Genomic DNA, 9127 nt, shown 5'->3' with positions numbered 1-9127 from the left:
CCCTTCCCTCCCCTCCTCTTTTCTTTTCTTTTGCCAAGCATTATTTCCACCCTTTCAACACTCTACAGTTTCTCTCAATAATAATCCACTTAGAGTTTAGGCTTATCCCAGTTTCTGAATCTGCTTCTGCAACTGAATTAGTTTTTCTTTACCACACATAGCTTGAGCTTGGCCATCTCCCTCCTTCCCTTCTGATTTTGCTGCTAGATAACAACAAGCTTAATCCTCTCCACCCACCTTGTCTATCCCAGGCCTCTAAAGCCATTATGATAAGCTTCCTGCTTGTCAGGCCTGAGAATGGGAAGTCTAAATTGCCACCCAAAAGGGTGGCTCTCTGGTTGGAAGGGGATGGTTAAGGGATTTGTTTGGAGGTTGTATTTGTGGCATACACACTGATTTTACTTGGATTATATTTTAGAGTGGCTTTTTCCTTCCTTCCAAGTTGCCCCTCAACATGTCCACTAGGTCATATTCTAAACTTCACTTCCCATTGCCCAAGTATTTTACTGGCAACCCCCCAATCAGAAACTCTTCAAGAGAAAAAAAAAAGGAGAATAGAGAACAAAAGCAGTGGCCAGAAATAATTTATACTTGGCTTTGAGATACATTATACCATTGCTTTCACAGCTAATCATATTAATTTTATTCACTTAGCTTTACATTAAAAATAACATATATCAACTGAAAGCTGAAGGATGCAGGAATAAAACAATTAGGTTTCTCACACCTGTCAGAATGGCTATCATCAACAAATCAACAAATGACAAGTCCTGGCGAGGATGTGGAGAAAAAGGAACCCTCCTGCACTGCTGGTGGGGATGCAGACAGGTGCAGCCACTGTGGAAAACAGTATGACGTTTTCTCAAAAAATTAAAAATGGAACTCCAATATGACCCAGCGATCCCACTGCTAGGAATATATCAGAAGAAATCAGAAACACCAATCAGAAAGGATATATGCACCCCTATGTTCATAGCAGCACAATTTTTAATAGCAAAGATTTGGAAACAGCCTAAGTGCCCATCAACAGATGAGTGGATTAAAAAACGGTGGTACATCTACACAATGGAACACTATGCTGCTGTAAAAAAGAAGGAACTCTTACCATTTGCATCAGCATGGATGGACCTGGAGAGCATATGCTAAGCAAAATAAGCCAGTCGGAGAAAAATAAATACCACATGATCTCACTCTATTGTGGAATAGAATGAACAGAATAAACTGATGAACTAAAATAGATCCAGAGACATAGAAGCATCAAACAGACTGTCAAGCCTTAGCGGGAAGGCAGGGGAAGGTGGGAGAGGAGGGTAAGAGATCAACCAAAGGACTTGTATGCATGCATATAAGCATAACCGATGGATACAGAGAGTAGGGGGGCAGGGACATGTGCTGGGGGCGGGAGTGGGGGAAGCAGCCGGATAGAAGTCAATGGGGGGAAAAGGAGACATATGTAATACTTTCAACAATAAAGAATTTAGAATAAAAAACAATTAGGGTTAAAATATTATCATCATAATTCATAAAGTACATAGAAGGCTTACAGAAGGATAATTGGCTTCATTCTATTTAACAAGACATTTTGGAAAGTCATGCAATTCTCAAATATAATAATTCATGTATGTCTTCTATATTATTATTTACCTTTAGATAGATTATTCAGAAGACCCCTTCCTCCCTATTGCAGACTTAGAAAAAGCATGATGGGTTAAAGAGTTAACTATTTTAATGGTTCTCTGCTTCCCGCCATCTTGTTCTAGATAAAAAGTTGGACTGAGGATATTTAGGTTTTCTAAATTTCCATATATATATACCTATCAAATATAGGTTTAGTCTTACCTTAAAGGAAATATCTTTGTTCATACAGGAGAGAGTAAACATATCTGGACACTTCACAGAGAAGCTTACCGCCATACCTCTAGGGTGGCTATCTTTATATGTACATATTACAATTTTAGTATGGGATGCATTTTCTGAAATAAATATTAACAAATGAGAACACTAGTTAGAAGAATTTTTGCAAATCAATATTTATAGAAAGTAGCCAAAGGATAATCCTTAATAGACCCATTACACATCCCACACACTGTGATTCAGCCAGTTAGTGGAGATGATACGCAGTTGCTCAGACATTCTTTAAAACACATTCAAATATGTATCACACACAAAAGCAGTAACATTTTGAGTGTTTAAGAGATATTCTGAATTCTGAAAGATTATCTTAAACTTTTACTTTTCAAAAAATTATTTTTATTGATTTCAGAGAAGAAGGGAGAGAGAGAGAGAAACATCAATGATGAAGGGATTCATTGATCAGCTGCCTCCTGCATGCCCCCCACTGGAGGTCAAACCCACAACCTGGGCATATGCCATGACCAGAATCGAATGAAGACCTCCTGGTTCACAGGTAGACCCTCAACCACTGAGCCACGCCAGTAGGGCTGTCTTTAACTTTTAAATGCTAAATACAATATTAAAAATCTACCTGTTAAGGCAAAAATTCAGGATTTTTCAAGGGTGCACATTCACTGTTTCAACTCTGCCTAAACTTTGGTATTTGGAATTTATAACTTGGAAAGCACAGTAAACTTATTCATTTCCTAAGCACTCTAAATTTCTGATGGGAAGACAGACTTATTTGAAATGCTTGATATTTATTTTTAATTTTGAGTTTTTAAAATGCTATCAGCAATTTCAGCTATAGCCAGCAGGTATGAAGGATCCAACTCTATAGAAATGTTATACAGTTCATGCAGTTGCAATGAAGGAACTCATGATCCAAATGTAGGCCCAGAGTAACATGACCCCTAGATATATCTTAAAAATTTTTAAATTAAATGTATTGGGGTAACATTGATTAATAACATTATATAAATTTCAGTTGTACAATTTTAGGATACAATATCTGTATACTCTGCTGTGTACCCACCACCTGAAACCTGGTTTTCCATCAGCACGTATTTGATCCCCTTTACCCTCTTCGTCCTCCTCCCAACCTCTGGTAATATCTTTATTGTATCAATTTTTCATCTCAACTACAATATTTGGATACTCTATAAAGTTTCTTGTAAGTGAAATTATTACTATTGCTATTACTTTTCATTTAAGGACTAGGTCTATAATAGAAAAAAGTAGGCAGTAAAAGGGAATAAGAAGTAGTAGCTTGTCATTTCTATGTTTGTAAATATATTTTAAAAATACCTTCACACTCAGAATCAGTCATATCTTCAAACTCAGCGTGGCTTCTCTGGGAAAAGAAGAGAACTTGGTTGTTCACATTTCGTATGATTGACAATCTATGTCCAAGCCTTCCAAAGTAGTCTGATTCCAGGTTTTCTAGGATGGACATTAAATCACATTAAAAATAAGTTGTTTTTTTCAAAATTTACAAGCAGGCATACTACATATTTCAGTTTTCAATAGCTACTGATCACAATCTTCTTCTACAGAAGCAGCTAAGATAAAGTTGCACAATGTTTTTTAATCCATTTCCAAAGACAACTCTGCTTCTTCTTATCACCCAAAACTACTCTACCTCTGAAATGTTAAATTCAAACACTCTGCTTTCTGATCACAATCTCCTATCCTAGTTGTTTTATACTTTTCCTCCACTTCACTGAGTCCTCCTGATTTTAAAATAGGCATTTCCTCTCCCTAACCTTCCTGTTTTCCTTTCATTTTCTATGCAGTCTGGACCTTATGGTTCATCATTTTGTCTACCCTTTGCCAGCCATTCCAAGCCCAAACTCATTTGTTCATTTGTCTTTCTACTACAAAACTCCAAACCTGGCTGCTGAGTGTCACTGGTATTTATACAAATACACAAACTGGTGCCATTGCAAGCATATAAATTGTCAGTGCTTTTTTTTTTTTTTTTTTTTTTAACAGTTCAGCACCCTCTTTCATAATCCATAGCTATCATTTCAGATCTTCCCTACCCTCCTCAGGATCTCGACATCATCATCTCTGCTTTCACTTTCAATAAATGATTTCCTGCTACTCCACTTACAAATTTAACTGTGGCACCACCAGTCATTTCCTTATCCCTCTTGTCCCAAGGGAAATGTAGAAAAGGTGCCCCTTCTGATATCTAAGGCTAACCCTACCTGTGCTCTGATGTATATTCTCCTGAAACCTTGATTTACCAATCATCCCCTCTTCTATATCAACCCAGCAATCTATATCCTTGATTTTTTCCTAAAGGAACAATCAGAAAAATGTGTAAATATTTCTCTGCTATAATGCTTATGGGAGCACTGGAAACAATTTAAATGTTTATCAATTGGAGACTGAGCAAAAAAATTTTGGAATATCATGAATTTAATATAACTGTAATTATTCTTTGCCATGGAAGGATGTCCATGTGTATTAAACTAGAAAAAGAAACTTAGGTATAGTATTACACACACACACAAACACACACATACACACACGTGGGCAAAAGTAGGTTTACAGTTATAATACAAATAATACAATAATACATAATAATATAATAATAAGATGTGCTGCACATGCTCACAACTGTAAACCTACTTTTACTCACATATATTTAAAGAAGTACAGAAATAATACACCAAATGATACTGATTATTAGTATTCTTAGGTTTTTTCATGTTTTTCTTTTTTAATTGCCTGAATCATTTATAATAAACACATTATTTTATAATTAAAAAACCCACAGCCGAAGCTGGTTTGGCTCAGTGGATAGAGCATCGGCCTGCGGACTGAAAGGTCCCAGGTTCGATTCCCGTCAGGGGCATGTACCTGGGTTGCGGGCACATCCCCAGTGGGGAATGTGCAGGAGGCGGCTAATCGATGTTTCTCTCTCATCGATGTTTCTGACTCTCTATCTCTCTCCCTTCCTCTCTGTAAAAAATCAATAAAATATATTTAAAAAAAAAAAGGAAGGAGAAATCTTTAAAAAAAAAAACCCCACAAAACTCTTTTCATTTTGAGATTTAAAACTCCTCCATCAATCATATCCTATTCGGTAGCTAGCCTTGTTTCTTCTTTTAATAGTGGAGCTTCTGGTAAGAACTGTGTCATTCCCTTACTTTCCATTCACTCTTCTACTCATTGCAATCTCTCTCTGCCTCTATTTCTCCACCAAACTTCCTTCAGCGAGATCACCAAAATCCCTGTTGCTAAATGTAATAAATGCTTTCCTATCCTTGGTTTTCAAGGCTGTAAAATTCAACACAGTGACTGTTACCTCCATCTTGAAATTCTCTCCTGGGATTCTGTGGCATTCTCTTGGTTTTTCTTCTTCCTCTTTGGTTACTCTTTTGTTTATTAGCTTCTCTTTCTACTGCATCCTCAAACATAGGTATTCCCCTGACTTAGTCCTTTGTTTTTACTTTCTCACTTCACACATTTCCTCTGTTTTGTCTTTTATTCCTATAGTTTCAGCTGTCATTTCTACGCATAAGCCTCCTATAGGTTTATCTCCAGCCCAAATTTTCATCCTGAGCCTAGAACTATTATGTCCAAGAATCTACTGGACATGTCCACTAGGATGTCCCACAGACAAGATACAAAACTAAATTCATCATCTATCTTCCTCTTTGCTCTGCATACCACTTTACCCTGCTCTTCCCCTTGCACTTCCTATTTCACTAATAGTACAAATTTCCTAAGTGAGAAAATATAGGCACCATCTTTCTCTCTATCCCCTTCCTAGGCTAACCTCAAAATAGTTGGATTCTTCCAAGTATTTATAAAATCCATTCATTGCTTTTTATCGGCACCCTGTTATCCCTGCCTAATTCATGTCCCCATCAATTTTTACAAGGACAATAGCTTCTTAATTGTCATCCCCCCTTTTTTTGTCCCCACACAAATCTATATATATAGAAGTCCAGCGACCAGAATGGTGGAACGACCGGTACAACTGGAATGACCAGTGGCTATGATGTGCACTGTGGCAGCCAACCAGCCTGATCCAGGCCCTGATCAGCCCCCGTTCCCCTGCTGGCCCAGCCCCTGATTAGCCCCCAACACCCCGATCAGGGGCAGGGCCAGCCAAATGCCCACGGCCCCTCCCCCCGCACCCGCCCAACCCTATGGGGGCCCATACCACCTGTGTATAAATTCATGCACTGGGCCTCTAGCTCTTTATACTGAAGCCAGAAGGAATTTTGAATTTTAGATAAAATTATCTCTGAATTTTAATGAGGCACATGACCACTCAGAAAAAAGTCAATGGAAAATGAGTAGAATTGATGTGTATGACTTCCATCTAGAACCTTTAAAAGGAATAGGCCATCTTCCTCTTATTTTGAACCCTTTCTTGCTAGCTGGGATATGGACCCAGGAAGTGTGGTGATGATTTTCAAGTATGTGAATGAATTAAACAACTAGGGCATAATGGAATCACAAGACAGAAACATCTTAAGATCCCAATAACATCAGGCTGCATCCTTAATCTTGAACTGCCTACTTGGACTTATTTTTGAGAGAAATATTTTCTATCTTATTCTATCACTATATTTTTGGATCTCTTTTTGCAGCAAACCAATTTCCATTCTAGATCATGAATATGTTGCTTAATGAATACCCATTACCCAAAGATAAGGCCCAAATTCCATATCTTGAAATAAGAGAACCTTCTTGATCTGCATCCTATTTATCATTCTCTCATCATTCTCCGACTCCCATTCTGAAGTACTCTTGATTCCTTGTACATGCTATGCTTTCTTTCATATCTTGGCCCTTTCATGTGGTCTTCTCTATGCTCAGAATACTTTCCCTTGGCTAACTTCTATACCCTCTTCAAAAATGTCCCTCCTTCAAAGTGTCCTCCCAGAATCTACTGGACTGAAAGAGGTGCCCTTTCTATATGTTCCCATAGCATCCTGTGCCTTAACATACCATGTTCCAGTTGCTTTCCTTAAGTGCCTGTTTCTCCCTATAGGAACTGCGATTTGCTTACCATTGTATCCTAGCACCTAACAGTACCTGAGATACAGATGTCAACACAGGGTGGCAAAAGCAGATTTACAATTGAGAGTACTCAAAACAGAGTTTATTTTTGTGTTATTATTTATCAATTATTGTATTGTTTTCCATATGAACAACTGTAAACCTACTTTTACCCCCATATATATTGAATTAATAAATGGAGAGTAGGGCAATCTTTAAAAAACATGAGGAGTTACATGTCATTATATCTCAATGAAGCTGGAAAACAAAAAAACATGAAGGAATAGTATTTTTAAGTTACTTTTTTCACTTATAGTTCAGTAATGATCACCTTAAAAATGTGGAAAGTGCTACTTTTAAGGAAAAGTATGAGGAATAATGACCTTTAACAATCTGGACATCTGTTAGAGGCTCACAGACCAGATAGGGTAGGATCCTCACTGAATGCCAGGACAGGGCTGGGTACATCCACTTCCTGCGAAGACTTAATGACGCCACCTCATAGTTCTTGCTTGCTCCCACCTTCCCCATCTCCTCTACTTGGAAAATATTTTTTCCCTGGGAACCTCCCAGGCTTTTTTCCAAAGCATTTCTGAGAGAGAGGGTTGAAGAACAAAGATGTTATTGATTTTGGACTACAATTTTCAGGCTTCAAATCTCCTTTCCCCGTGTCCTCTAGAGAATCCATGACTTCCTGCTAATCTCACAATCTGTGTAGCAGGCAAAGTCTGTTTTGTAGATTCTAAGAATTGCCTAAAGTGTAAATAAGCAGTTTTGTTGGGGGTTTTCTTTTGTATCCTTTATGGACAGCCTTATTCCAAGGCTGTGCTACGGGGTCCACATTGCTTTGAGGGAAGATTAGCTTCTCAAATAGATTGGCACTAGTTTCTCTCAGCTAAGAAAGGTGATATGGTGTGTCTGTGGGATGCTTAAGAAGCTATTTTTACTTTAGCAAAGAAAAAGAAATAAATTTATACTTTACCATCATTTTCACCTAAAGGGGAAAAAAGAGAAACAAAATGTTAAATTCTATATTTCAACTCAGAATCTCCTCTCACCCTACCTTTTGTTACTCTTTTCTGCCACTCCCCATTATTTAACTGCTATCTTACTGTTGTTGTTGGCCCTATCCAGGGGAGGGCATTTAGGGGTGATCAGGCCAGTGGGGGGGCAGTTGGGGGCGAGCAGGCTGGCAGGCAGAGTGGTTAGGAGCCAGTGGTCTCTGATTGCGAGAGGTATATCCGACTGCCAGTTTATGCCTGATCCCACAGGGACATCCCCCAGCAATCGGACATCCTCCAAGGGATCCCAGATTGGAGAGGGTGCAGGCAAGGCTGAGGGACCCCCCACCTCCAACCCCCATGCATGAATTTCGTGCACCGGGCCTCTAGTATTATATAATCATCCATAAGGTCCCATAAAACAAAGCTCATTAGATAGACTTAGTGTGTTCTCTGGTAAGTTAGATATAAAACCTAACTCCAGGGTTTATACTTGTAAATTTGTAACTAAAAAGAAATTTTATAAAGTGATAGATTTTACTCTTAAATTTGTTGGTTCAGTGGAAGGTTGCCTCAGGACTTTCTATGAAGCTTTCAAATGAAGCCAAATGGCCCATGGAAGACTAATCTTAAGAATCTGTTTTTATTAGCCAGATATATTTACGTTATATGGTACAGCTCACTCACAGATTTAAGGTATCCTATCTAATACTAGATAAACATAGTAATTAACTGTACCTCTGACACGTTTCCCATTGGCTAATCAGGGTGATATGCAAATAAACTGCCAACCAAGATGGCGGCTGGCAGCCAGGCAGCTGAAGTGAACAGGAGGCTTGCTTGCTCCAGTGATGGAGGAAGCCAAGGTTCCCTGCCTGCTGCAGCCCAGCTCTGAGCTGCACTATAAGCAACTATGTTGCAATTATAGAAGCTAAACAATCCCCAGAAACCTGCTTTCAGCCAGTGGGGCCTCAGAGCTGGAGTTGCAACAGTGTTTCAACAGAGTTTCAATTATAGAATCTAAACAAACCCAGATACCTGCTTTTAGCCGTCAACGGCCTCAGAACTGGAGCCGGCTCTCAGCTCCAGTGCCAGCCATAGAAGGTAAATAAATCCCAGAATTAAAAAAAAAAAGAAAAAAGGAGAGGCTGGGAGCTTCAGTCGCCCACCAGCCTGAAAAAAGCCCTCAGCCCCTCAACCAGAAC

The 9127-nt window shown here is 38.8% G+C and overlaps 1 protein-coding gene across 3 annotated transcripts in view; it reads right to left on the bottom strand.

The window, feature by feature from the left end:
• The window catches only part of IL18 (interleukin 18), a 22913-nt gene that overhangs the window by 2934 nt on the left and 10852 nt on the right, over window positions 1-9127 (bottom strand). For 2 of the 3 annotated variants that reach the window (XM_015562471.1, XM_006761510.2), the window contains 3 exons: window positions 7904-7915; window positions 3202-3336; window positions 1840-1973 (listed from right to left, as the gene is read on the bottom strand). In XM_015562471.1, the coding sequence (XP_015417957.1) occupies window positions 1840-1973; window positions 3202-3336; window positions 7904-7915 (281 nt within the window). Of the gene's footprint in view, window positions 1-1839; window positions 1974-3201; window positions 3337-7304; window positions 7870-7903; window positions 7916-9127 lie in introns of those variants that run through there. The other variant, XM_015562472.1, reaches the window with a different exon arrangement.

The sequence above is a fragment of the Myotis davidii genome, unplaced genomic scaffold (genome assembly GCF_000327345.1).
Source record: "Myotis davidii unplaced genomic scaffold, ASM32734v1 scaffold97, whole genome shotgun sequence".
NCBI lineage: Eukaryota > Metazoa > Chordata > Mammalia > Chiroptera > Vespertilionidae > Myotis > Myotis davidii.
Note: the sequence above shows the minus strand (reverse complement) of the source record. Positions and strands in the feature narration are given on the sequence as shown.